Here is a 27541-nt window from a genome sequence, read left to right on the forward strand (position 1 = left end):
CGGCGGGCGGCGCGCTAACTTCCGGTGACGTCACCACGGCGGACGGAAGGGGTGGTGGAGTGGCCACGCTAGGCCGCGGCTCCCGGTGCGCGCCGCGTTCTGGCCGGTTACGGGACTCGCTGCCGTCTCCGCCATGTCGTACAATTACGTTGTGACGGCGCAGAAGCCGACGGCCGTGAATGGCTGTGTCACCGGTACCGGCGGGACGGGGCGGGGCTCAACGTTCACGGCGGGATCTGCGCGGCCTTGCGTTTTGGGGGGGACTGAAGGCCTTCAGAGGCAAACGGAGGAGTTGCCGGGGGAGTTGTAGGGAGATCGGGTCAGTGAGTGATTGGGATATTGTGAGGAGGTGAGATCAATGAAGAACTGGGAATGTGGTGGATAGATAGTTGCAGTGAGGTGGGAGGGGCATTATGGAGGTCTGGAGGTGAAATGAGGCTCCTGGATAGTGTTTGTGGGGAGCCCAGGAGTGCTGAGGGACATCGTGGTTTGTGGGTGCAAGGAGAGTTCTGGGAATGTCTCAGATATCCAGTGGTGTGCATTGGGGTTGATGTGGTGGAGTGAGTGGCACCAGGGTGTGTCTTGGGTTGCCTTGAGGTTCTAGGGGGGTGTGAAGGGCTAGGGGGGATATTGGGGTGCTTTTTTTTTTTGAGGAGAGGGATAGTAGGGAGCTTGGAGAGGGGCAGGATGTTTCCCTGGAAGCTGCTGGTCTCCAAAGGTGGGGGATAGAGTTGAGTAGAGCAGTGGGGTTTTGTTCTTCAAGGGTGCAGTGGGAAGAGATCTCTGTCCAGATCTCTGGAGCTTGTGAAACTGGTCGCAGTGGGGCTGGCAGGACCTTGAGTGCTGGAAGCTGAGTTTGGGCTAGGGGGAGCATCATCAGGGCCCCAGGGTTGGAAGCTGAGGACCCATCTCTTTCCTTCCCCCAGGACACTTCACCTCCGCGGAGGACCTGAACCTGCTGATCGCCAAGAACACACGCCTGGAGATCTATGTGGTGACAGCTGAGGGGCTGCGGCCTGTCAAGGAGGTGGGCATGTATGGCAAGACTGCCGTCATGGAGCTCTTCCGCCCCAAAGTGAGTGTGCTGGGGGTGGGGGGTGGCTCTTTGTAACCCTTCAGAGCCCCTGTGACCCTCCCTTCTTCCCTCCCTTCCTGCAGGGGGAGAGCAAGGATCTACTTTTCATCCTGACAGCCAAGTACAACGCGTGCATCCTGGAGTACAAGCAGAATGGTGACAATATTGACATTATCACCCGTGCCCATGGAAATGTGCAGGTGAGCCTTGCTACCACACCTACTCAAGTTAAAATCTTTCTGAGAGGTTTAGAGATCCATCTGTTTTTTGTTGCTCATTAGTCAAATGATTTAAATGATTTCCATCAGCTGTCAAACCAAGCTATTTTCTGTCTTTTTCCAGGCTTGCTGTTAGCGAAGCTGAGCAGGGGATTATTGTCAGGTGTAAGTGGGCACATCCTGTCAGTGTGTTTGGAAATAAGCACTTAATCCTTGTGCTTTGTGGTTCTGCCTCGTGACATATAGAGGGGTTGATATCAGCTACTTCCAGCTGCGGCCATGCGTGATAACAGCACTGGATTTCCATTGGGTGGGCTCTGATCGAGTGTATCAAAGCATTTCACAGCTCACTACTTTTTCTCTTGTCCACCTCCATGGATCTCCCCTTCAGGATCGCATCGGTCGTCCCTCAGAGACTGGTATTATCGGCATCATTGACCCAGAGTGCCGGATGATTGGCCTGAGGCTCTATGATGGCCTCTTCAAGGTCATCCCCCTGGACCGTGAGAACAAGGAGCTGAAGGCTTTTAACATCCGCCTGGAGGAGCTCCAAGTCATCGACGTGAAGTTCCTCTATGGCTGTCAGGCCCCAACCATCTGCTTCGTCTATCAGGTACCTTGTTCTCGATCCTGAAATCAGTGTTTCTAAGGGTCTTCCAAAGGGGCTCAAGCATTAGCAGTGTCCTGAAGCTTGCTCAAAGCAGTGCTGTAAGAATGGGTGGGCAGAGCTAGAGATGGTTCTGGTTCCTGCAAGCTTGTTTTGTAGCTGAAGGAAGTCTTCCTGGGCCAGCACAGGATGGTGGGTGAATTCAGTTCATCTTCACTGCAGTTCTTAGTTCTCACAGAATCAAACAATGGCTTGGGTTGGAAGGAACCTCAAGGATCATCAAGCTCCAACCCCCCCCACCACAGGCAGGGCCACCAGCCTCCACGTATAATACCAGACCAGGCCCCATCCAACCTGCCTTTGAACTCCTCCACGGACAGGGCATCCATAGCCTTTCTGGGCAGCCTGTTCCAGCACCTCACCACTCTCATAGTAAAGAACTTTCCCCTGACATCCAACCTAAATCTTCCCTTTTTCAACTTAAAACCATTTCCCCTTGTCATGCTGTTATCTACCTTTTCAAAGAGTTGACTCTCCTCCTGTTTATAGGCTTCTTTTACCATGTGGCAGCAGCATTCTCCTTTCTCAGAATCATAGAATGCTTAGGTTGGAAGAAACTTAAAAGCCCACTCAGCCCAACCACTGCTCTGGACAGGGTTGCCCAAGGTCCCATCCAGCCTGGCCTTGAGCACCTCCAGTGGTGGGGCATAAGTACAAGCCGCAGCTTTCCCTTGTCATCTGAACCAGCTTTCAGAACACGTGGTGGTGCTGTTTCTGTCTGAATGAGGAATGTATGTGGAGTCTTTATCCCCCATACCCACATTGACTTTGAAGCCTGTGTTTGAAATAAAACTCAGCCCATCCTCGCTCCAGGTCTATGCAGCGAGGGTAACTGATGATGCTTTCTGGCTTTGAATTGCTTAATGGGTGAGTTCCTCAGAGCCAAGAAACCTGACGGTGGTGTGCAGCTCTGAGAAGATCTGCATATCTGCCTGGATTTGATTGGTGCTGCTGCTGTCTGGGGAAACTGAGGCAGAGCACAACTGTGACTTGGCCAAAATCTTAAACTCAGAGTTTAGGCAGAAGCATAAATTTCCACGTAGTCTTCAGAGATGTCTTAAAGGAAGAACTCGATCTCTACACGTAGTCAGCAAGTGGAAAAGGTCTTGTCTCACGGGATCTGATATTTCCATGCTACAAACTGATCTGGAAGGAAATATGTTAGTGATCTATTCATTTTAAGTAGGTATTGTACAAATAAAGAGTAAATGACTGCCTCTGTGTCTATCAACTGCATTTCATCCTTGCAGCAGGATGAGATGTGAGTTCTGTCTGACTCATGACGTGTTACGTAAAGCACTGGGGTTAGGCTGTCCCTGGGAGCCTGACTGTGTATGTGGAGGCGGAATGTATCCAAGCTGCTGCTTTGTCTAATTCCTTCTCAGTTTGTTAATCATTATCACGGGATTTGGATCAAGGAGAATAGCGGTGAGTGTCTGAGATAATCTTTGTGTAGGTTTGAAACCAGAGGAGGATACCCCAGAGATGAGCAAGTTTTTTAAAAAAAAAAACAAACACAACACAAGAGGCTTGAGAACTGCTGTTGTAAGGAATAAAAAGGTCCAGAAATGCCAAAGTGGTGTTAACCATTCCTTTGCCATTTAATGGTCCCACTTCAGCTGTAAAATGGACAGGATATGCTCCAGCTGTGCTAGTTCCTCCTGTCCTGCAGATCTGTTTTTCCTGCTGGCTTCCCCTTTTCACTCAGCTGGTGCTGCCCTTTACTTCTTGCAGCACTGGACTGAGGCGTTCTTTGCAGGCTGTTCCTCACCTGTGCTTCAGGAGCCTCTGCTGCAGTGCACATGAGATTGTTACCTGTTGATGTGATATTTGTGCCTCCTCTTTCAGGACCCTCAGGGTCGCCACGTCAAAACGTACGAGGTGTCCCTGCGTGAGAAGGAGTTTAACAAAGGTCCTTGGAAGCAGGAGAATGTCGAGGCTGAAGCATCCATGGTCATTGCAGGTTAGTCCTGCTGCATGTGGTATCTTTCCTTCCTTTTCATGCTCAGTTATGCTGCACAGGTTCACTGATAAGACTTCTCCCCTGTGCAGTGCCAGAGCCTTTTGGAGGCGCAATCATCATTGGACAGGAGTCCATTACCTATCACAATGGAGATAAATACCTGGCTATAGCTCCACCCATCATCAAGGTAACACCTTAACTGTGCATTTCCTACCCTATTCCTGCTATAGACACTACTGAAATTCCCAGCTGAGAATGTCCTCTCTGAATCCAGCAGATTTTCAGTTGCCTGCTGATTGAATTATTTTTGCTAAAAATCCTTGCTGTGTGTAATAAATGGTGCAAGTAAGAAAACTTTCTCATTTGAAGGCTTTTGGTGACTTTGGACCTAATGATAGTAGGTGGTTGTCAGTCTCCTTATCTCTCCAGAACAGCTTGTGGCTTCCCAGGAGTCTAAGCTGGAACCTTCTACTGTGTTTGTGATGCTCTGTGTTTGTGATGGTGGGTCTCTGTACAGCAATAATCATTGTTGTGCTGTGCCCAGAAATCCTAACCTGGGAGGGTGCTGAGCTACTCGGATTCAGGAATTTCATTTGTTCTTAAACTTTAGCTGTAGCCTAGTAGAGCCCCTTGCAGAGATTTGGTCAGTGTTCTTCCCCATGCCCAGTCTGCATTTTGGTGTCTGAGGGATATTTGTCGTCCTTGTAGTGATGGCATTGTGTGCTTGCACTGGAGTACGTGGCTTTGTGGAGCTCTTGGAAATGGTGCAAGAAAGCTGAAATCTTATTAGGGTCCCAGAGAAAAAGATTAATTAGCAAGTGGTTTGGGCATTGATCCAGACCAGAGCCTGATTTCAGTTCAGGCAGTGAGAGATATGAATGAGCCCCTTGGAGACTCGAGTCCACGTGAGTATGGCTGGGGCACTTGTTCAAGGGGAAGAAGAGTTGGTGACAGAGCTTGAACTTGTGGTTTTGTCAGAGGGATGGGCCAGTTCCCATTCAAATGGTGCAGGAAGCACAAATGGCACAGCTGAGGTGCTGCTCAGGGCTGAAAGAGGGCCTTAGCTGTGACCAAAAGGTCCTTTCTGGGCAAATCCATGCAGAGGAGTGCCCTGTGTGGGATTTAGCTGTGGATTCGTGCCTCTCTGGAGTTGTTTCAGTGGCTTCCTAACAATTCCTTTGCATGCAGCAAAGCACAATTGTGTGCCACAACCGTGTGGATCCCAATGGGTCCCGTTACTTGCTGGGGGACATGGAAGGACGTCTCTTCATGCTGCTTCTGGAAAAGGAGGAGCAAATGGATGGCACAGTCACCCTGAAGGACTTGCGTGTGGAACTGCTTGGTGAGGTAGGACACTGCTGCACCACCTACAGTGTCCCTGACACTTCTCTTCCTCCCTGCCAGAGTGCTCTGCAGGATGCAAGTGCTCTGGAGATGCCAAATAATGGAAGTAGCTTCTCTGTGGAGCACAGATTGGTGATGTTTTTCTCTCCACAGCTCTCAGCTCTGAAATATCAGTTGCCAGATGTGGGGAATTCCCTGTCTGGCCACCTGATTTTTCATTTTGCACACTGTCCCTCAGAGATGTTTGGATTCTCTGTGGGTTCTGGAAAAGGATCAAATTTCCCTTCCCATGCTTTTCTGTTACACTGCATTCAGATGTGATCCCTGGGGAGCATGGCAGGGCCCTTTTCATCTTCTCATGGTGGTTCATCTGCACCTTCTCAATTCCCAGACATCCATTGCAGAGTGCTTGACCTACCTGGACAATGGCGTGGTGTTTGTTGGCTCTCGGCTTGGGGATTCCCAGCTTGTGAAGGTGAGTGGTGGCATTCCCCTGGCTTAGTCCTCCATTCAAACAGTGCTTGCTTTCATCCTGACCTCAAGAGTGATCAAACATTGAAATGGACAGCCGAAGGATGTTGTGAATCACCTCACTGGAGCTGTTAAAGAAATGTGGAGATATGGCACTGTGGGATGTGCTTCATGGATACGGTGGGGATGGGTTGGAGTTGGACTCGATGATCTTAGAGGTCTTTTCCAGCCTTTATGATTCTATGAGATATGCAAATATGTGGGGAGAAATTTTCTTTTCCCTACATTCTTTATGCTTGCTGGGCCGTTCTTGTTGGAAACTGATGGTTGTGTTTGTTCATAGCTCAATGTGGACAGTAATGAACAAGGCTCCTATGTAGTGGCTATGGAGACCTTCACCAACCTCGGTCCTATCGTTGATATGTGTGTGGTAGACCTGGAGAGACAAGGCCAAGGGCAGGTAATGTTGATTCTGCCTTGCCTTTCTCTGTGCTAGGGATGTCTGGTTCTGGCAGATGTGTGTGGTGTGTCCACTGAAGGAAAGGACTGTGATTCATTTATTAGGGATTTAAGTCTTGTCCTGGTGTAGGGAAGGTTTTGAGGTCTTGCTCTGGGTGGGAAGACTCCAGTTTTCACGAGGAGGGGTTTTCTTTCCTGCCCTGGGGAATGGTCAACAGCCAAAGAACTTCCTTTGAGAAGCATAGATGATAGGGATCCCAACTTCCCCTGAGCCTGTCTCTGCAAGGAAGCGTGGGGAGGCTTCCCCAGTTGGTAAATACCTGCTTTTTCTCCAGTTGGTCACGTGCTCAGGTGCCTTTAAAGAGGGTTCACTACGGATCATCCGGAACGGCATTGGGATTCATGAGCATGCCAGCATTGATCTGCCAGGAATTAAAGGTGTGTGAGTTGGTTCATTCTTTCATATACAACCCACAAAGTGGGGACATATCTCATGGCTGGGCTATGGGCAGGGAACTTGCCACCCCCTTTTGGATTATTCACTGTGAGCATGTGGTCTTTCTGTTGCAGGCTTGTGGCCCCTGAGGTCAGATTCTCATCATGAGATGGATAATATGCTGGTGCTGTCCTTTGTTGGCCAGACCAGGTGAGGTGGGGTTAAGGCCATGCCAGGCTCTCAGCCTGATATAACAGGATTGGAGCATGATACAAGAGATTCTCTTTTTCCCTTCTAGGGTTCTTATGTTAAATGGAGAGGAGGTAGAAGAAACAGAGCTCACAGGGTTTGTGGATGATCAGCAGACTTTCTTCTGTGGCAACGTGGCACATCAGCAATTGATCCAGGTAATGCTCGTTCTAGAGATGCTTTTCTCGTTGTGATTCCATAGCTCTTCTTGGCTGTGGGTTATTTAGATCTCTGCTGCTCATCAGGGTAGGGTCTGCAGTGCTCCCCTGGGCTGATCTCAGACAGGAGATGTTCATGCTCTGAGCAGAGGTATTTTATCTCCTCAGATCACCTCTGCCTCTGTGAGACTGGTCAGTCAGGAGCCCAAAGCCCTCGTGAGTGAGTGGAAAGAGCCCAATGGGAAGAACATTAGCGTGGCTTCCTGTAACAGCAACCAGGTGGTGGTGGCTGTGGGACGAGCCCTCTACTACCTAGAGATCCGACCCCAGGAGCTCAGGCAGATCAAGTAGGTGTCCATCTCTCTTCCTGGCCAAAGGAAGCCTTGTTGTCTTCAGGCTTCCTGGTTGACACTTCTGTCTGGTTTTTGCTTCCTGCCAGCTGCACCGAAATGGAGCATGAAGTTGCCTGCCTGGACATCACTCCTTTGGGGGACACTAATGGCATGTCCCCTTTGTGTGCGATTGGACTCTGGACTGATATCTCTGCCCGCATCCTAAAGCTTCCTTCCTTTGAAATGCTGCACAAAGAGATGCTAGGAGGAGGTAGGGCTATCCTGGGACTGCTGGCAGCAGAGACTGACCTGGTGGAGCCACAAGTGACATCAGCCTTCTCTTCTGCTCCCTGCAGAAATTATCCCTCGCTCCATCCTGATGACAACCTTTGAGAGCAGCCATTACCTTCTGTGTGCACTGGGGGACGGTGCTCTCTTCTACTTTGGGCTCAGCCTTGAGACAGGTGACTACAGGGCCTAGCACCTAATGGGCTGCTTGGGAGGGTGTTTGGATTTGTGCTCACTTGCTTGTGGTACCTTTTTTTTTTTTTTTTTTTTTTTTTTTTTTCTTTCCCCATCCTTCTGGAGAAGATCTATCTCTTTCCCAAGTTTTTTCAGTAGTTCCTTCTTCCTCACTATGACAGGGTGGGGATTGGCTGTGGGCACTCTAAGTGGATTTCTAAGTGGACTGTGAAGAAAGGAACCTAATGCTTACATCCACTTCTTTGCTGACAGAAGGATGTATTATTCACGCTCATTTTCTGCCAGCATGTCACAGCCACGTAGCTCTGTGCTGCTCTGCTTCCAACCTGCTGCTTCTTTCCTGCAGGCTTGCTGAGTGACCGTAAGAAGGTGACCCTTGGCACTCAGCCCACAGTCCTGAGGACTTTCCGCTCCCTGTCCACCACCAATGTGTTCGCCTGCTCTGACCGCCCCACTGTCATCTACAGCAGTAACCACAAGCTGGTCTTCTCCAATGTCAACCTGAAGGAGGTGAACTACATGTGTCCCCTCAACTCAGATGGGTATCCTGACAGGTGAGCCCGCCCCACAGCACGGCTTGAGGGAACTTGGGGTTCTGTGTTGGCACAGACTGTATGGAGAATGTCCTGCTCAGGCCTGGTGGTACATCCACCTTGTCCAGGGGATGTGCCTGCCTGGCACTGACTGATCATGGGAGAGCCTTCTTCGTAGATACTACATAGATGCAGTGTACAACAGTCCTGGCCTGGGTTCTCTCAGGGCACTCATTAGTCCTTTGTTGGTGGATCTCATGTGAGCTGTTTGAGATCATAGCATTTATCTCTCTCTGTGCATCAATAGCTGTAGAAACTGCCCTAATCTGACTGCTGTACAGTGTGGGAAAGGAACCTTGATCAGAAGTTTGGGGGTGAGGGGAAGGAGGAGATTCTTGGCTGCACCACTGGCCTTACAAGCCTGTTGCTCACAGTTTTCCTCCTTTACAGCTTAGCATTGGCTAATAACAGCACGCTGACGATTGGCACCATTGATGAGATCCAGAAGCTGCATATCCGCACAGTTCCCCTCTATGAATCACCCAGGTGAGCTGAGAGTTAGTTTTGGGGCCCATGCTCTGCTAGGGGGAGACTGCCATGGGGAGACCCTACTCTGTTGTGGGCTTGGTTAGCATGCAGGCCGAATCAATGGCTTCTTGCTGAGAGTGGTCAGTGCAAGAGAGCAGTTCTGTTATTGTTGCCACACCATGGAGCAGCCCGTCCAGGTATTTCTGCTCATACAGCTCTTTGTCCTGCAGGAAAATCTGCTACCAAGAGGTATCACAGTGTTTTGGTGTGCTCTCAAGTCGTATCGAGGTGCAAGACGCCAGTGGGGGCACCACTGCACTCAGACCCAGTGCCAGCACCCAGGTGAGGGGGCAGCTGCCAGCTGATGCCTGAGCTCTATTTACTGTAGCTACTGAGCCAAACCACTGTGCAGGTTTTCCTGTTGCTCAGGCCTAGGGAGCTCCTTCCCCACTCATCCCCCTGGTCCCCAGTTTTTTCAGCCTGCGTGTACATGCCAAGTAGCACAAGGATGTGACATATCTTTCTATGTCCCAGGCCCTCTCTAGCAGTGTGAGTACCAGCAAGCTGTTCTCCAGCAGCACAGCACCACACGAGACGTCCTTTGGAGAGGAGGTTGAGGTGCACAACCTGCTCATCATCGATCAGCACACTTTTGAAGGTACCAGCCCCATGTGCTTTCCGAATTCTGCTTGAATGTCCACCAGCATGTGGCTAAGAGCTCCACAGTCCTGTGATCTCACACGTTCCCTTAGTTGAAGTGTTTTTCCTCCATCATCAGCCATCCAGCATCAGCCAAAGGGTGTAGGTTTGAGGTGTAATGATTGGTGGCACAGGGTAGTGAGGTGATCACCAGATTCTGCACTTAGTTCAGTTTTAGAGCTTTTAGCTGCTCTTCCCGTGCGTAGAGGTGCTGCCTGCTGGCCCCCAAGGGTCCCAGCTGTTTCTCTCTTTCCCTCTTTGCAACAGTGCTTCATGCTCACCAGTTTCTACAAAATGAATACGCCCTTAGCCTGGTCTCCTGCAAGCTTGGCAAAGACCCAAACACCTACTTCATCGTGGGTACCGCCATGGTGTATCCTGAGGAGGCAGAGCCAAAGCAGGGCCGCATCGTCGTCTTCCACTACTCTGATGGTAAGATCAAAGGCTTCTTGTCTGGCCAAGTCCAACTGTTTGAGGGCAATCAGAGAGATCCAGGCAGGTTCTGCAGTGCTTTGTCACTCTGCTGTGGGCTGTCACAGCATGTCCTCTCCTCCCCAGCTGCCAGAGAAGCCCAGGACTCCCTCACCAGAACACATTCTGGGATTTGCTTTCTGTTGTCCTCCCATTCCTGCATTGCTTGCCCACAGATATCCTCTGAGGCAGTGAGCAGTGTTGCTTAGAGCAGCTTGCGCGAACCCTCCATGGTTTGTTGGCCCTGGGAGCACAGTGCAAATAACTGGGTGTGCTGTGGATTGATTGCAGGCAAGCTGCAGAGCCTGGCTGAGAAGGAGGTGAAGGGAGCTGTGTATTCCATGGTGGAGTTCAACGGGAAGCTGTTAGCCAGCATCAACAGCACGGTAGGGCCCTCGTGAGACTCCAGCTTCCTTCCCGAGCATATGTCAGAACTGGGAGCTGTTCCAGCTGTGTGGCTGTCAGCTGGGTCTGTTGGCGAGTGTGTCTTGGCTGGCATAGGTGTGAGTCCCAGCTCAGAGTCTCGTCCCTTCCTTCCTCCAGGTGCGCCTGTATGAGTGGACAGCTGAGAAGGAGCTACGCACAGAGTGCAACCATTACAATAACATCATGGCTCTCTACCTGAAGACCAAGGGAGACTTCATCCTTGTGGGAGATCTGATGCGGTCTGTCTTGCTCCTTGCCTACAAGCCCATGGAAGGAAACTTTGAAGAGGTATCAGTGCTGTTGGGTATTAGGTTCACAGTTGTTTAGATCAAAAAAGACCTTCATATCAAGTCCAACTGTCAACTTGTCTGCTGAGTCCCATCACTAAACCATGTCCCTTAGTGTCATTTAGAATCATAGAGTCATTTAGGATGAAAAAGACCTTCAAGAAACAAAAGAACTCCACTTCTCCCATCACTTCACATGCATAGAAAGATGCTGTGATTTATCAGACAGTTCCAGAGATACTGTGTGTTTTCTGACAGCCATCAACACAAGGGGTTTTGACTGAACTGCATTTGTGTTAGTTTCTGTAATGATATAAAGCTGTTAAATGTTAGAATTAGACGACTTAGTGTTGCAAATGTTGGGGCTTCAATAGGTATATCCTTCAGGAAGTATGTTCACTTGGTCAGAGGTGCTGGGAGTCCATGCTAATTGTTCCATTAGGCTTCAGGCAAGGGGAGCAGTGTTGAAGATGGAAAATGGAGGAACCTGGCTCAGCCCACTTCACCAGCCCTTTGAAGACAAGAGAGTAGGGTTGTGTGCACAGAGAACAGGATTACCTGGTGACATTCTTCCAGACAGATCCCTGTCTTCTTGGAGGAACAGATCCCAGGCTTTTGGGAGGCTGGACTATGTGTCAACTGCAGTGCATGCCAGGAGAGGGGAGCTGCCCAACACTGTGCATTTGAGGCTGCTTATTGAGACTGTGGCTGCATCTGTCAGCAAATGCAGCATAGCTGGGGGTCGGACCATCTGCGCACCTGCGCACCATCTGCGCAGCCTGAGAATGGCTTTAGCATGGTCTGGCCTCATTTGCCCTGGCATCATCCAAGTGCAGCTTGGATCGCCATCTTCACAGAGGCGGTTTGTGCTGTTTGCTCAGTAGAGAAGTCAGACTGCATCGTGCCTCACTCGCAAATGGAGCTGCTGAGTGGATGAAGATGTGCTTCACTGCCCCTCCTCTTGTCCTTTTCCAGATTGCCCGGGACTTCAATCCAAACTGGATGAGTGCCGTAGAGATCCTGGACGACGACAACTTCTTGGGAGCAGAAAATGCTTTCAACCTGTTTGTGTGCCAGAAGGACAGGTGGGCTGGCAGGAAGCGAGTTGTAGCAGTACATGGCAGGAGGGATGGGGTGTGTGTTGGGCAAGAAAATGGAGAGAAGCATGCCCAGCTCTGAGATGGGATTCGGGGGAGCTCTCCTGTGCCCCCAGCACAGACTGAGTGGAGTGCTTTGGCTTTCAGTGCTGCCACGACTGATGAGGAGCGCCAGCACTTGCAGGAGGTGGGGCTGTCCCACTTGGGAGAGTTTGTCAATGTCTTCTGTCACGGCTCCCTGGTCATGCAGAACCTGGGCGAGACATCCACACCAACACAGGGCTCCGTTCTCTTTGGCACAGTCAACGGCATGATAGGTGAGGGGCAGGGAGCACCCTGGCCTGAGATTCCTTGTGTCTCTTCTTCTCCCCAGCCTTGTCTCAGCCCTGTCAGGCAGCAGCCTCCAGCTGCAGTCCTGCCATTTCCTGCCTGCTGGCAGCTGCAGCAGTGTGGTCTTAAGGTCTGCAAGATGCTGAACTTGCATCACCATGTTTTCCTTTATAGGGCTGGTAACTTCGCTGTCAGAGAGCTGGTACAACCTCCTGCTGGACATGCAGAACAGGCTGAATAAAGTCATCAAGAGCGTGGGCAAGATCGAGCACTCCTTATATCCTTCTGTGGTCCAACTGGGAGCCCATGCCAGGGGGTGCTGGGGGCTGTCTTGTGAATTAAAACACATCTTGCAGGGCTTGAGGACAAACTGGGCTTTTCAGTGGTGCAAATGTTGGTTTCTCTTTGATCCAGGAGATAGCTGTGCTTGAGGAACTGCATGCAATAATGTCAAGTTCCCAAGATCTTCCTTGCCACACTTTCAGGGCTATTTTCTAGACCAGTTCTGTGAGGCAGCATGGTCAGTCTGCCTCAGACTACCCAGCAGAGGGGTTTTTTGTCTGGACAGGATGGGATTGATGTCACTCCGTGTGGATTTGGCTCCTTGACAGTGCCACCTGGAGATCATTTCACACTGAGCGCAAGACAGAGCCAGCTACAGGCTTCATTGATGGTGACCTGATTGAAAGCTTCCTGGACATCAGCAGGCCCAAGATGCAGGAGGTGGTGGCAAACCTGCAGGTGAGAGGGGTGACTCCACAGATGGCGACACTGCTCAGAACAGGAGGCTGTACTAAACCCTAAACACATGTCCTGCTGTTTCTCCATCACCTATAGGTGTTTTCATGCTTTTCCCTCTCTGCAGATTGACGATGGCAGTGGGATGAAGAGGGAGGCCACTGTGGATGACCTGATCAAGATTGTGGAGGAACTGACCCGCATCCACTAGCAGGATTTGGGGCTTTTTCCTGACACCTTCCTCCATGTAGAGCAAGGGGCTTTCTTCCCCTGCCTGCCTGCACTCAGCACCAGCAGTGGCCCTTGCCTGAGGGGAGGTGTCTGAGGGAGAGCTGTTTGTTAGGGATCTGGGGGGCACCATGCTGTTGCCAGCTTGGATTCACCAATCCTACGGACTCGACCAGTGCTGGGCTTTGCTGGTTGCTCTTGCTGGGCAACGCACAGCATTGCCCTTGCCTGGGTTCATGCTTTGCTATTGTTTTGGTTTGGTTTGGTTTGGTTTTTTTTTTCTGCTTTTGTTTTTGATTCTTTTTGATCCATGGAGGGTTTGGTTGGGGTTTTTTGTTTGTTTTTGGAAGAGGAAGCAAAGCTGCCTCAAGCGTGAGGGCTGTAGGAGGCATCTGGGGCAGGTGAGATCTGTGGGCCCAGAGCATTTCTCTGCACCTGGTGAAGGAAGTGGAGGGGGACAGCATGACAGCATGCTCCTCTCCCTCCACAGCACCTCTGGCTCGCTCAGGGAGGGAATTTCTGGGAAGCTCAATCATTTGTGAAGTTTTACCAAATAAAGTAGTCCTAACAGAATGGTGTGCCTGCTGGCGCTGACATGCTCCACTAAGCATCACAGTTGCATGAGATTCACAGAATCATACAGAATGGCCTGGGTTGGAAGGGACCTCAAGGATCATGAAGCTCCCACCCCCCTGCCAGAGGCAGGGCCAAAAACTTCCCCATTTAATACTAGACCAGTCTATCCAGGGCCACATCCAACCTGGCCTTGAACATTTCCAGGGGCAGAGGGGCCATCTCCAGGGACAGGGTCTCTGGGCAGCCTGTTCCAGTACCTCACCACTCTGATAGTAAAGAACTTAAGGATTCCTTCAACTTAAGGATTCCTGCCTTCCCTGGTGCAGCAGGGGCAGGGATTACAGAGCTAGGAGCTGGAAGGGCACAATTAAGTCGGTCTCCACCCAGGATGGGGTCCTGTCCCTCATTCGCTGTGTGTAAAATAGATTAATCATTATCCTCCTGGCCTCTATTTGACTCTGAGCGGTCCTGGCTTGCTGTTGTCCTGATTACTGAGCAGTTGCCAAAATGCACGCGAGGGGGCTGAGGAGTCCCCAGCTGCCCTCTTCCCCATTGGAACCCATGGGGGTAACAGAGCCCCCACAGATCCTATCCCACACTTAGGAGGCTCTGGGCCACCAGAAGAGGGGAGAATGGCACAGGATCCCAGATTGGATCCTTTCTCCTCACTATGCAACTCAGGTTTTGCTCCAAAAGCTGCATGTGCGCATGAACACCATGGCCCCATGCTAGCACAAGTTTTTTTTCCCCTATATTCTTCCTTTCCTGCAGCAGCTAAGAGGTGGGCAGCATCCTAAAGTCAAGCGTGTATTTCCAGCAGCCCTGAGCTGCTGGGCAAGCCTTAGGTGTGGGAAGAATCCGATCCACCTGGAGCAGGTTGTTTGGGATGGGAAAAGTAAATTGACCCTCCACAGGCACCTTGCCTTTGCTGGAGGGCTCAGGATCTATGCTTAGTCCTTCTCCCTCCCTAAAAGCAAACCCGGGGTGGCAGGTGCCATGCTCTCAGCTTCCCTCCAGGCAGATTTGATGATGCCGTGGGGTCATGCTGCAGGGGAAGCCTGGGGCTGCAGTCAGAATGTCACCCCATTGCTGTGCTGCAGGCAATGCCCTTTGCTCTGTGCCATCAATCATTTATCTGCCCTTCACCTTTGTTTCAGCCCCCGGCCGGGCGCAGGGAGGTTCGGGCTGGAGGGGTTTCAGCCCCCACGGAGCCCCTCGCCGCGCCCTTCCCCACTGCACTTTGGCTCCTCTATCTGCTGCGTGCTCCTCTTTGGTGGGTCCCCGTGCAGGGCTGGGAAGGCAGCCCAGTGCCGCCAGGAGGAGGAGGAGGGGTGGGGAGAGGCCAGTCCGGAGCTCTGCCAGATGTGGGAAAGGAGAAAGCAAGGGGGACGCTGAGCTCCGTTCTCCCCCTCCAAAGAGTGGGGACCCCCTCCCTCGGGGAGGAGGAGAAGGTCGGTGGCGTTGAGGCCGAAGTGCGGCAAGGGCGCAAGGCTCGGCTCGAGCATCCCCACGCTCTTTCTCCCGCGCTGGGGCAAAGGAGGATCGGGGCCCCCCGGCGCGCCCCGCTCTGCCTCCCTCCACCCCCCGCATTGTTCCCGGCCCAGCGGGCGGGAGGAGGAGCAGGGCCAAGGGCCAGCATGCGGTAGGCGCCCCGTGCTGCAAGGCAGGCAGGAAGGCAGCACTGGGAGCGTGCCGCCGGAACCGCTGGCATGTTGGTCGTGCTGCTCGTCCGGGCTGCCTGTGTGTCCCTGCTCCTCCCGGGCGGGCAGGGCAGGGTGTACTCCGGGAGGAAGAAGCCGGCCAGCTTTGCCGTGGAGAGGTAGCCTGCCCCCCTTTTCCTTATCCCTACCCCAACTGCACCTGGGGATGGCGGCGTGCAGTGTCGTGCCCACGTGCGCCCTATCCACTACCCTCGCGGGCTGCCTCTCCCCACGTCTCCATCCTGCCCAGAGATGCGTCTCCACCACCCCTCCGTCCCACCACATCCCGCAGTCATCCCGTGCCCGTTGTACCCCGAGACCCCTTCCTCAGATCCGTGCTGCTGCATCGTCGGCACTCCAGCTCCCTCACGTCCCCAACCCCGGTCCCCATCGCCTCCTCACGTCCGTGGGGCTCGGCAAAGGGTGACCTCCTCCTTCGCCGCCCGCTCCCAGGCGCCACGTGGGGCCCCACATCTGCTTCTCGGCTTTCGGCAGCGGATGTTGCCCCGGCTGGATGCTGGCTCCGGGCAGCGGGCAGTGCATCCTGCGTGAGTACGGGCGCCGGGGATGGCACCGGGTGGGAGTCCCCGCGCCCTCACGTTCCCGCGCCCCGCAGCGCTCTGCTCCTTTGGCTGCGGCAGCGGCTTCTGCATTGCACCCAACCTCTGCTCGTGCCCCGATGGAGAGCGGGGCGTCACTTGCCCAGGTAGGGCCCCATCCCTTCCACGTGCCACGGAGCCGAGGGCGCACATTTGGCTTCTGGGGTGCCCCCGGTGCCCCGCAGAGCCACTCTTTGCCTTCCAGAGCCGCTGGGGAGCTGCGGGGAGTATGGCTGCGACCTCTCCTGTAACCACGGTGGGTGCCAGGAGGTGGCCCGCGTCTGTCCCCTTGGCTTCTCCATGGTGGAGACAGACGCCGGTGTCCGCTGCAACGGTGAGCTGGGGGGAGCGCGGTGTGGCCAGAGGGAAGTTCCCAGCTTTCCCCAGCCCCCAGCTCCATCCTTTCTCGCCCACAGACATCAATGAGTGCCTGAGTGCTGCCTGCGAGGGGCTGTGTGTCAACACCGAGGGTGGCTTCGTCTGCGAGTGCGGCCCCGGCATGCAGCTCGCCGCCAACCGCCACAGCTGCCAGGGTGCGCAGGGCCAGGGGCTGGGGAGGGCCGCTCAGCTGGAGCGCTGAGCCTCAGCCTCTGCCTGGCAGATACTGATGAGTGCCTGGCCACGCCATGCCAGCACCGCTGCAAGAACAGCATGGGCAGCTACCGCTGCTCCTGCCGTCCCGGCTACCATCTCCATGGGAACCAGCACACCTGCATGGGTGAGTGCTGCATGCGGGCTTGGCAGCCCGTTGCCACGGGCTGCATCACAACAGCTCCTCATGCACCATCACCCCTCCCCTATGTGCCCGTGCTGTGCCCAGTGCCACGGGTGACACGGCTGGGGACACCAACATGTTCCACATTCCCCAGATGTCAACGAGTGCCGGCAGGCAGGTGAGCGCCGTGCCTGCCAGCATGCCTGCCACAACACACTGGGCAGCTTCCTCTGCTCCTGCTGGCCTGGCTACCGGCTCAGCAGGGACAGGGTATCCTGTGAAGGTAACCGCCTGTTCCTCCACATGGGAACCCCCAAACTCCCCATGCTGACGCCTTTGCCTTTCCCTCCCAGTCTTCCCCAAGGCCATCCTGGCACCCTCGCCCATCCTGCAGTCCCTGCAGCACCCCCCCACACACATCCTACTCCCTCCCGGAGCTGGGGGACCCCTCCTGCTCCCTTCTCCTCACCTCCCTGCCGCGGCACCAGGCCCATCCATTCCTCCCTCCCCTCACAATGCCATCAAGCCGCCCCCTGGGACTCCCACATCAGCTCCTCTCTGCTGGCATCGTGGGGCTCCCCAGGAGCCGGGCGCTCGCTGGAACGAGCCAGGGTGCCAGAGCTGCAGCTGCCAGGTGAGTGCTCCACGTACCTGCATCCACACATCCCCATATCCCCACATCCCCACGTTGTGCCTGAGCTGTGCCCACCCCAGCAGGGAGGCCAAGTGCTGTGCGAAGCCATCACCTGCCTCATACCGTGCTCCCACCCTCTGCCCGCCCCAGCAGGAGGCTGCTGTCCCAGCTGCACAGGTGAGCCCTGGCCCCTTCATTCCCATGCCCCCCTGTGGCCTGCTCTGACTCCCGGCTTTGCAGGCTGCCTGAACAATGGGGTGGCCCACACTGAGGGCGAAGTCTTCACTCCATCAGATGGAAATTGCACCATCTGCATGTGTCTGGTGAGTGCTATGCAGTGGGACAGGGCTGGGGGCAGTCCTCCAGTCCTGTCCCAGATGCTCATGACATTGATGGGACACACTGGAAATATGGGATCCAAATGATGCACTGCCATGTGCCAGGGCTGACGTCCATTGCTCATCCCATGACCACCCACATTCTTCTCTGCAGGCTGGCAATATCTCCTGCATCTCCCCCGAGTGCCCCCCAGGATCCTGCCCCAGCGCCTCACCCCCCAACTGCTGCTCCTGCCAGCCAGGTGGGGTCCTACCAGAGGAGATTGAGTGGCTGTGGGTGGCTCTGCCACACAGATGGGGTCCTGGGGGGGCTCAGCTCCCCATCTCAGCCTTCGTTGCCTCCCTCCTGCCCAGCAAAATGTAGCTTCCGTGGCCAGACCTACGCGCATGGAGCCCACTTCAGCTTGGATGGGGATGAGTGCACTACCTGTGTCTGCCGGGTGGGTCCGGGGCACTTCTTATGGTCCCATGAGTGGCACAGAGCTGCTGGGTGATGCTCCCTTCTCCCCACAGAACGGAGAGGTAGAGTGCTCTTTTGCCCCATGCCCAGTGCTGGACTGTCCCCAGCACCAGCGGCAGCTGCATCCTGGGCAGTGCTGCTTCAGCTGCAAGGACCCTCCGCGCCCCTCGGGTGAGCTGGGCTGTGGGGCACCAGTTGGGAGAAAGGGGATTGGGGATGCATTGCCACAGGTTTCAGGTGGTGTTTGTGTACCCACATGTGGCAGAGAGTGACAGGATGAGGTGCCCTCTCCCCAGCCATGTCCATGTCCCCACCAGGCTGCTTCGTGGATGACAATGGGATAGAGTTTCCCATTGGACAGATTTGGTCTCCAGGTGATCCCTGTGAGTTATGCATCTGCCAGGTGAATGAGAATCTACTCTGTTTCACTCCTCCTACCTGTCCCCATCTCTGTCTCCATCCCCATCCCTGTCTCCATCCCCATCCCTTCCACGTTCCCATCCCCTGTCCTCACGCCTTGCCTTGCGTCTCTGGGATTGGCTTGGGGAAAGATAGGGAGTTGCAAAGCAGGGTCTCTCTCCAGCTGCCTCCTGCCTTGGCCATGCTTCAGCCTCTGCTCTTCCGCCATCCCCAGCTCCACAGGCTTTCTACCCCCTCCATATTGTGTTTAAGCTCCCCCGCTTTGGGTTCAACCTGTATGGCTTCAAGGTCTGTGCCACTTATTCCCCCTCGCAGGCTGATGGCTCGGTGAGCTGCAAGCGGACAGATTGCGTGGAGACATGCCCCTACCCCATCCACATCCCGGGGCAGTGCTGCCCCGACTGCTCAGCAGGTGATGGGGACAGCAGGGGACAGGGTGACAACATGGGACTCCAGGCACTGCAACCCCTCTCTCAACCCATAGGATGCACCTACATGGGGCGGATCTTCTACAACAATGAGACCTTCCTGTCACTCCTGGACCCCTGCCTCAGCTGCATCTGCCTGGTGAGGCATGTGGACTTTGGGGTGTGGACATTTGGGCACCCCTGACCCACTAATGCCCAGCCCTCACCTCTCCCCAGCTGGGCTCAGTGGCCTGTTCGCCCGTGGACTGCACCATCTTCTGCACCTACCCCTTCCATCCTGAGGGCGAGTGTTGCCCTGTCTGTAAAGGTGAAATCCGGGGGCATGGGGACTTGGGGGCATGGGGACATGGGGACACAGGGATATGAGGACAGAAAGACATGGGGACACGAGAACACAGGGACGTGAGTACATGGGGGTGTGGGGATGCAGGGACATAGGGGACATGGGGACAGGAGGACACAAAGATGTGTTCCCCACCCCTGCTTTGAGCACTGTCCCCCTAGACTGCAACTATGAGGGCAGGAAAGTGGTGAATGGGCAAAGCTTCAGCCCTGAGGGCCGGCCCTGCATCCGCTGTACCTGCCAGGTGAGCTCACGCCTCCTTCTTCCTTGCACTCCTCATCCCCATCATCCTCCTCATCATCCTCTTCCTGCTGTGCTACAGCTCGGGGAGGTGAACTGCGAGGAGAGGCCATGTCCCTGGTCCTGCACTGAGCCCACTGCCTGCTGCCCCCATTGCCAAGGTACCACCTCTATATGTGGGTGCCCCAACCTGGCTTTTGTCCCCAGTGTGGAATGCAGGAATTTTAGGGGGGATGAAGCTAAATGTGGGCATCTCTCTCTCTCTGCAGCAGACAACCAGTTGCAGAGCAGTGACACATCCCCATTTCTGTCCCCATCCCCAAACCCACAGCCATCATCCCTATCCTCTTCTCCATCCCCATCTCCATCCCCATCCTTGTCCCCATCACCATCCCAGGAGGGCACACCCCAGTCCCCCCGCCACCGCCTGGCCCAGGTCCTGCTCCACACCAACCCCCTCAGCCCCTCTCTGGGGGGGGAGCCCCCTCCCAACACCCCGAGCCCCCCATTGGGCTGCCCTGGTAAGGCCACAGGATCCCCAGCCCTTAGCAGCAGCCCCAGCTCAAGGCAGGATGCTCAGGAACAGCCTGGGGATGTGGACATGGACACATAGAATCACCCACACCTGGAGGAGGAGGAAGAGGAGGAGGAGGAGGAGGAGCAGGAAGGCTGCTGGATTAGCGGGCCTGGCCGGCCAGGCACAGCTGAAGATGAGGCACTGAGGTGTGCAGTGGATGCACTGAGCAACCAGAAGTGGTGACACATCCTTGGGCAGTGGGCACGGGGACGCCCGGCCCTTCACTACTCCATGGTGCCAGAGGCTGTGGGGCTGGGGTGTCAGTGCTCTTCCACCCCCCAATAAAGCTACCCCAGTATTTACGCTCCAGGCTCCTCCTTGTACCCACCCAGCCCAGCCTCACTTGGTTTTGGGGACATGAGGAACTGTGCAGCTCTTAGGGATCTTATCGCTCTCTACAGCTAACTCTTTCAAAGGAGGTAATTAGCAAAAGGACAAGAGATGATGGCCTCAAGCTGTGCCAGGGAGGGTCAGGCTGGATATTAGGAAAAAATTCCTATCAAAGAGTGGTGCTGCATTGGCACAGGGTGCCCAGGGATTGGTGGAGTCACCATCCCTGGAGGCGTTTGAAAACCATGGAGATGTGGCACTGAGGGACGTGGTCAGTGGGCATGGGTCAGCAGTTCAACTGGATGGTTTTAAAGGTCTTTTCCAACCTTTATGGTTCTGTGATTCTGTGTCTGTGGTGTACCTTAGGCAGCGGGGTGCCAGCCCCACCATGCTGTTGGCTCTGTCGAAGATGCTGTAGTAGCAACGCAGGAAGATGTTGCAGGATCCAGAGCTCATCAGTGGCCATGGGGAGGGCATAGGCTTCAAAGCCACTCATGCAGGAGCCATCTGGAGGGGATGGGGATGTGGTGAGTGGTGGGCACCCTGTGTGTACGGTGTGCTAGGGCTTGGGGCTCACCTGGAGGATGTAGAACTGGGTTGGCAGCGGGAATTGCATGCCAGCAATGACAAAGACAATGTCGGACAGAATGGAGCTGCATCTCACTGTGTGCTGCCAGGGATGGGACAGCCTGGCCTCAGCCCCCGTAGGATGCCACCACTGTTCTGTCCCTGCCTTCATCCCCATGTGCTTACCAGATCAGTGGGGCTGTGTGTGGCTCCCATCTTATAGTGGATGTGGCGCATGCTGAGACCAGGGCCTGCCAGCATCGAGGTGCCGCTGTCCAGGATGGCCTTGCAGCCATGGATGCAGGTGATGGGGAGGCCATGCATGGCAATTCTGGAGGCACGGCATGTCCCTTAGGCAGGCTGTCATCCTGGTGACAAGTACCCCTACTCATGCCATGTCCCAGCACTACCTGTCCACCTTGATTTGCCAGTAGGTTTGGGCAGTCAGTGGGATCAAGCTCAGGTTCCCGGTGAAGTGGGAACTGTCAATGCCACCAAAGAACACGAAGCTGCCATTCCGCTCATCACTGTGAGGGGAAGCAGAAGTGGGGTGCCCATGGGGATGCCAATGCCCTTCTGGAACAGAATTCTGCTCCCAGGTCGGAGCTGTGCATGCCTTGGGGTCACCCTAATGTGATGCTTTCATCATTGGTAATGCTTTGGCCCCAAGTGTGTCAGAGTTTGCCTACATGCTGCTGGTACTTATGGGGTGAGGTAGATGGAGAAGAGGTCCTGAGCCTCCAGACCTTTACTCATCATGTTGTCAAACAGCAGAGTAGCACCGGAGGAGGCAATGCGGGGGAAAGCCAGCCCCAGGAAGCCATTAAAGGGCATGTGGATGAGGAAGGAGCCAGACTCCCACTGGCTCAGCCCAACCATCTGGTTCTGCACCTGGATGCTCCCAACCTGATGGGGAAAGCAGGGAGACTTGGGGTGCACCACATCTCCCCCCACCCTGTGCCCCCCTCACCGTGATGGTGTCGTAGGCCAGCACGCCAACCATGCTGCCAGTACCATACCGGGTGACCATACTGATAGTTGTGCTGCAGTAGGTGGAGGAACGAGCCAGGTTGAAGCGTTGGCGGTTTGGCTGCTGCAGGGGAGTGGGGAGAGGGGGGAGGAGAGAGCGCTGCAGGGCAGGAGGGCTGCAGCCCTCCCTAGCTTCCCAATGATCAGCGATACTCACCACAAGCCGGGCTGGAGCAGTACACGGAGGGCACCCACAGGTTGGCTGAGCCGGTGTCAAAGATGACAGAGAACTGCTGTGCTGGCGTGCTGATGGAGATGGTGGTCACGTAGCTCAGATCCAGGTCTATAAATATCTAAGGTGTGGAGGGCAGAGTGATGAGGCCAGACTGTTTTCAGCAGTGTGTGGAGACAGGACAAGGGGAAATGGCCAGAAACTGCAGCATAGGAAGTTCCACATGAATGTGCGTAAGAACTTCTTTACGGTGAGGGTGACGGAGCACTGAACAGGCTGCCCAGGGAGGTTGTGGAGTCTCCTTCTCTGGAGATATTCAAGACCCACCTGGACACCCACTTGTGTGACCTAGTGTAGGGAACCTGCTTTGGAAGGGGGGTTGATTTCAATGATCTCTGGAGGTTCCTTCCAACCCCTACAATTCTGTGATTCTGTGATTCTGTGGAGGCTTCCACTGCCCCCTGCCCAACCCCACAGAATCCCCCAGTCACTGGGGATCCTGCCAAGCCCCTCATGCTCACATCCATGTAGTTTTCCAAGAGCTCCATGGTGGTGGTGCAGCGATGCTTAACTGCTGGGGAGAGGGCTTGCTGCAGCAGGAGTTCCCCCAGCACCCCACTGTCCTGCAGCATTCTCTGCTTTATCTTCCTCTGCCGCAAGATGACCCTGTGGGAGGGACTGCAGCTGAGCACAGCGACAACCACAGGGCTTGGATCCCACCATGACCCCTACTTTGTCATCAGGACATGGGTGGCTACTGCCAGCCCCATCAGCCACAACCACCTCATGGCAGAGGGATGCAGTGCTGCACTGTGGGGTGCCTGCCCTTAAATCACAGCATGCAGAGGCTCTCCCAGATGAGGCGTGCCGGCACCCCAATAAGCCACCACTTTCATCCCACTTGGGGACACTTACTGGCCACCTGCTACCTTGGCATTGGGCCCCTGGCACCTATCAGCTTCCTGCTGTCATGCCACTGCCCTTCTGGCACTTACAGGCTGCCCGCTGCCTTGCTTGGAGAAGTGGGGTGTTTGCACAGCTGGGAGAACCACAGGGAGCTGGGGGATGCAGTGACACCCAGGTGGCAGCAAGCAGCATCACCAGCACCATCCTTAGATGAATCCCATCCCTGGGATGAATCTTCTGATTGTCCCTTCTGTGCACAGGAGACATGTGTGGCTTGCTGGAGGCTGGGGATGAGCCAACTAGGAGCTGCCAGGGGCTCAGTGCTGGTGCTGCCAACAGGAGCCAGTGAGCCATGTGCCAGGTACAATCACAGCTTAGGTGAGCCCTGCCAGCATGTCGATGGTTTTGTCCCAGACCCTGGGTACTTGTGGCCAGCAAGCATCATGGTGGGAGGAAACAAAGGGCCCCACCAGCAGGAGGAGCTCAGCCTGACATCATCAACACCATGGAGATGCGGCAGCCTGATCTGACCCTTCCCAGAGAAACTCAACACATGAATGCATTTCCAAGGCTTTATTATGCTCAGTGACAGCAGCAGTGGGGGCCTGAAAGAAAAAGTGGGGCCTCACCCAGCCAGGAGCCAAAGGTGCTCAGGACAGGGAGGAGAACCCCACCTTGTTGTTGCCCCTGTCGAAGATCACGTAGTACTCGCGGATGAAGACGTCACCGAGGATCCATTGCTCACCCAACTCAGTGGGGGTGCCCATGTTTTCGAAGCCGAGGCTGCAGGACCCATCCTCCTGTGGGCAAGGATGGAGACCATCGCCAACTGCCCAGGACACCCAGAAGAGTCCATCCCCACCCCTGTCTCCATTTCCATCCCATCTCCATCCTCATTTTCATCTCCATCTCCATCCCATTTCCATTCCCATCCCCATCTCCATCCCCATTCCCATTTCCATCCCCATCCAACTCCATCTCCATCCCATCCCCACCCCTATCTCCATCACCACCCCCATGGAGTGCTCACGTTCAGCACGTAGGCGCTGGGTGGCAGGGTGAAGGCATGGCCATTGATATGGAAGGTGACATCAGGTAGTTTGCTGATGTCATCGCAGCTGATCTGTTGGGTACATGGGTCAGTGGCCTTTCTGCCATGTGTCCCATGGCAGGACCTTGGCCTTCAGGGAGGATTCTGAGTCCTGTGGGTCCCCAGGACCTCCTGCCTCACCTCGCCATCAGAGTTGACACCCAGGTCACGGATGATGCGATTGTAGGCACCTTGGGGCATGACTAGCAGCGAGGTGCCAGTATCCACGATGGCTTGGCAGGTAAAGAAGCAGGCGACATACTTCTTGCCAACGGTGACCCTGCATGGAGCCCAGAGGTGAGATATGGAATGTCACCACCCTCACCCTGTCCCATCACTGTCAACAATACCTGTCCATGGTGATTTGCCAGTAGGTTTCAGCAGAGAGTGGGACCCAGTGGATGCCTTTGGTGGTGTAATTTGGGTCAATGCCACCAAAGAGGACAAAGCTGCCTGATTCCCCATCCCTGTAGGAGCAGCCATTAGGTACAGTGGTCCCATGGCCCAGGATCCCCACAGCACTGAGAGGATGTGATGCTGAAGCCTCCAAGGGACCCTCAAGCAGAGAACCTTCTCTGTGGAACCTACTTGCTCAGGTAGACGGAGAAGAGGTCCTGGGCCACCAGGTCCTGGCTCATCATGTTGTCAAAGACAGGGGTGGCCCCAGAGGAGGAAATGCTGGGGAAGGCCAGGCCCAGGATGCCATCGAAGTTGCAGTAGTAGAAGAACGAGCCAGGCTCAGTCTCAGACAGCCCAAAGATCTGATTTTTGACATCGATGCTCGAGACCTGGTAGGAGAGATGGGGAGAGCAGGATGGGCTGGGTTGGGGCATGTGGCATCCCCATGTCCCCACGTCCCATGACACAAGCAGCTGGATCGCTGCTGCCTTACGGCCACAGTGTCATAGCCCAGGATGCCACTCATGCTGCCAGTGCCATAGGCGATGTAGACGGTTTCGTTGGTGCTCACGTAGGTGGAAGACTTGGAGGGGTTGAAGAGTTTGTGGTTACCTGCAGGTATGAGAGAGGGATGATCACAGCCCATCCCACCCTTGGGCACTGAAGGCAAGGTGACAACACATGGCAAAAGGGGACACCATCCACCAGCCCTCAGGGACAGGGATACTCACTGCAGGCTGAGCTTTTGCAATACACAGAGGGCACCCACAGGTTGGAGGAGCCAGTGTCAAAGATGACAGTGAAGTCCTGCTGCGGGGTGCCGATGGAGATGGTGCCATAGTATGAAGCCTGTGGAAGGAGGTTAGGGGGATAGGAAGATGAGAGAGTTGGTGAGGAGCTGGTAGCCCTTGAATTGTGGCCACCCCCTGCTCACATCCATGTAGTTCGTCATGGGCTCATAGGATTCAGTGGCAGTAAGGACAGGGTTGTATTTTGAGGCTGGGTTGTAGGGATGCTTCTTCAGAAAATCCTCCAGCAAGCCATGCTCCTTCAGCTGCTTCCGCAGGGACTTCCCCTTCTGCAGCGGGATCCTGAGGTGTGGGAGAGATCAGGCTCAGGGCAGGGATGGAGATCAGGGCATTTGGGGATACCTATCCTGTGCCTTGGCTGTGGCTATAGCTGGGCACTGTGAGCTGTCCCCTGTCCTTGATGAGCCCATCACATACCCACCACCACACTGCTTACCTGTGGATGCCGCATTGGGCCAGGGCCACCAAGCTGAGGAGCAGGAGCAGCTTCATCATGGTTCTTTGTGGCAAGTTGTCGATACCAACAGTGAAGTGCCGAATGTGCTGGGTGCCCCAGTTGAGCTCCTTATATACAGCCCCATGGTTGTTTGGCCAGCAGCCCCGATAAGAAAGGCAAACGGCTAGGTGGGAGTTATCACAATGTCCACAGAGGACACCAGGGGAATGTCAAGGTAATGGCTTGCCATCTCCTCCACTGGGGCATGGCGTGCTTAGGGAAGGCTCAGGCTCCGGGAGAAACACATCCCAGCATCCTGCAGTGCCATGGGGAGGCCCTGGTAGATGCTGGTCTGATTGCGGACATGGAGGATGAAACTGGGACCAGTTAGGGGATGAAAGTGGGACCCAGTGGGGATGCTGCTGGCCAGGTCAACACAGAGGTCACCCACATATGGTTGCATCAGAGGGGCTCAGCTCTGGTTCAGGCATTGTGGTGCCATGCGCGTGAGCTGACACGGTCACCTTGTCCTGTGCACAAAGCACTGGAGGAAAACAGAGAGAGCCTGCAGCAGTGAGCGCCAGCCTCAGCCCCACTTCTTGCAAGGAGAGACAGGAAAATGGATGCTAACTTCACCAGGGAGAGGAAGGGAGAGCAGCTTAGTAGGGTCTAGCAGGTGATGATAAGGGCAGAAGGGCTGAAATGCCCAATATCCCTAGGCAGGGGACAACAGTGTGCCCATATGGCAGTCTTCCTGCTGGGAAAAGAAGTTTTGGGCAAATGCTCTTGTTGCATTTAAAATACAAACTGGGGAAAGCCTCATAATCAGGACTGGTGTTGTGAAACTACAGTATTCTGTAACTTGGCCACCCTCATGGTCACCTATTTTAGCAAGAAAAGTTCCAGAGCAGCAATAAATGGGCTCAAAGATGAAAAGTAGCTCTGTGAGAAGGTTTTCCTGCACCAAAAAAAAAAATACATTCCACATTTGTGTTCTGATAGATGTGCCTCTGGGTAAGAAGGCCACTTCTCAACACCCTAAATCATAGAGACACAAAATGGTTGGGTTGGATGGGACCTTAAAGCCCATGCAGTTTCAACCCCTCTGCCAAGGATAGAGTTGCTCATCATGGGACAGGCCCTCTGACAGCATCTGTAAACAAGATGTACCAGGGGCAAACCCATGTAAGGACCCCCTGAGCTGCCTCGATCATCAGAGGGTGGTGAGGCCCTCTGCACATTCAAGCTGCCCATTGAAGCTGTGGTTGCCCCATTCCTGGAGGTGCCCAACACCAAGCTGGATGGGGTCCTGGGCATCTTGATCCGGTAAGGGTCAACCAGCCAATGGCAGGGAGTAGGGCTGGGAGGGCTTTAAGGTCTCTTCCAACTCAGCCATTATATTTTTCTATGATCAACAAGGGCAGGCAGGTGGCTCCAGGGGTTGAGCAGCTCTGAGATTGGCCAGAAGCAGATTTTCCTCTTTCTTAGGGCTGTTGCTGAGACTTCTCCCAAATGAACAGGCCTGCAGACATCAACAGCCCACTCACATCCACGATGTCCCCCCAGGATAGAAGGGCTCAG

General features: G+C 54.6%; 4 protein-coding genes across 6 annotated transcripts; 2 read left to right on the top strand and 2 right to left on the bottom strand.

Moving 5' to 3' along the window:
* The first annotated feature begins 1 nt into the window (after window position 1).
* On the top strand, window positions 2–13765 carry DDB1 (damage specific DNA binding protein 1). The gene is made up of 27 exons (XM_010710763.3): window positions 2–194; window positions 927–1075; window positions 1159–1275; window positions 1685–1906; window positions 3809–3923; window positions 4013–4110; window positions 5112–5270; window positions 5659–5742; window positions 6082–6198; window positions 6533–6635; window positions 6768–6843; window positions 6932–7040; window positions 7209–7387; window positions 7480–7643; window positions 7729–7836; window positions 8202–8409; window positions 8839–8934; window positions 9147–9258; window positions 9451–9574; window positions 9883–10047; window positions 10378–10472; window positions 10630–10800; window positions 11775–11884; window positions 12044–12213; window positions 12401–12503; window positions 12844–12967; window positions 13092–13765. Exons 1-27 carry the CDS (start codon window positions 134–136, stop codon window positions 13173–13175), a joined length of 3423 nt encoding a protein of 1140 aa, XP_010709065.1. The 5' UTR covers window positions 2–133; the 3' UTR covers window positions 13176–13765.
* A 1406-nt stretch (window positions 13766–15171) lies between these two features.
* Window positions 15172–20524, top strand: VWCE (von Willebrand factor C and EGF domains). 3 transcript variants are annotated; one of them, XM_085226037.1, is made up of 20 exons: window positions 15172–15587; window positions 15922–16016; window positions 16085–16174; window positions 16273–16401; window positions 16484–16600; window positions 16669–16785; window positions 16937–17065; window positions 17136–17416; window positions 17500–17593; window positions 17657–17739; window positions 17909–17996; window positions 18109–18194; window positions 18268–18385; window positions 18532–18617; window positions 18950–19046; window positions 19119–19201; window positions 19279–19369; window positions 19567–19649; window positions 19728–19806; window positions 19915–20524. In XM_085226037.1, exons 1-20 carry the CDS (start codon window positions 15478–15480, stop codon window positions 20256–20258), a joined length of 2400 nt encoding a protein of 799 aa, XP_085082163.1. In that variant the 5' UTR covers window positions 15172–15477; the 3' UTR covers window positions 20259–20524. The 3 variants fall into 3 exon arrangements, with proteins under 3 accessions (XP_085082163.1, XP_085082165.1, XP_085082164.1); XM_085226039.1 differs by having other exon boundaries at window positions 15174–15587; window positions 17271–17416; XM_085226038.1 differs by having other exon boundaries at window positions 15174–15587; window positions 15964–16016.
* Window positions 20261–23257, bottom strand: LOC100538887 (pepsin A-like). Its single transcript, XM_085223825.1, is given in 11 exon segments — window positions 20261–20270; window positions 20914–20991; window positions 20993–21059; window positions 21126–21222; window positions 21306–21450; window positions 21530–21650; window positions 21830–22025; window positions 22090–22208; window positions 22306–22441; window positions 22842–22986; window positions 23250–23257. Coding segments are annotated over 11 exon segments (1122 nt in total).
* Window positions 23258–23876: 619 nt separating this feature from the next.
* On the bottom strand, window positions 23877–26140 carry LOC100539041 (pepsin A). Its single transcript, XM_010710765.3, has 9 exons — window positions 25961–26140; window positions 25650–25806; window positions 25447–25564; window positions 25209–25327; window positions 24905–25104; window positions 24667–24783; window positions 24458–24596; window positions 24257–24349; window positions 23877–24026 (listed from the first exon to the last, which is right to left on the bottom strand). The coding sequence occupies exons 1-9, from the start codon at window positions 26017–26019 to the stop codon at window positions 23877–23879; spliced, it is 1152 nt and encodes a 383-aa protein (XP_010709067.1). The 5' UTR covers window positions 26020–26140.
* Between the last annotated feature and the right edge of the window lie 1401 nt (window positions 26141–27541).

Source organism: Meleagris gallopavo, chromosome 5 (assembly GCF_905368555.1).
Source record: "Meleagris gallopavo chromosome 5, MGAL_WU_HG_1.1, whole genome shotgun sequence".
Classification (NCBI taxonomy): Eukaryota; Metazoa; Chordata; class Aves; order Galliformes; family Phasianidae; genus Meleagris; species Meleagris gallopavo.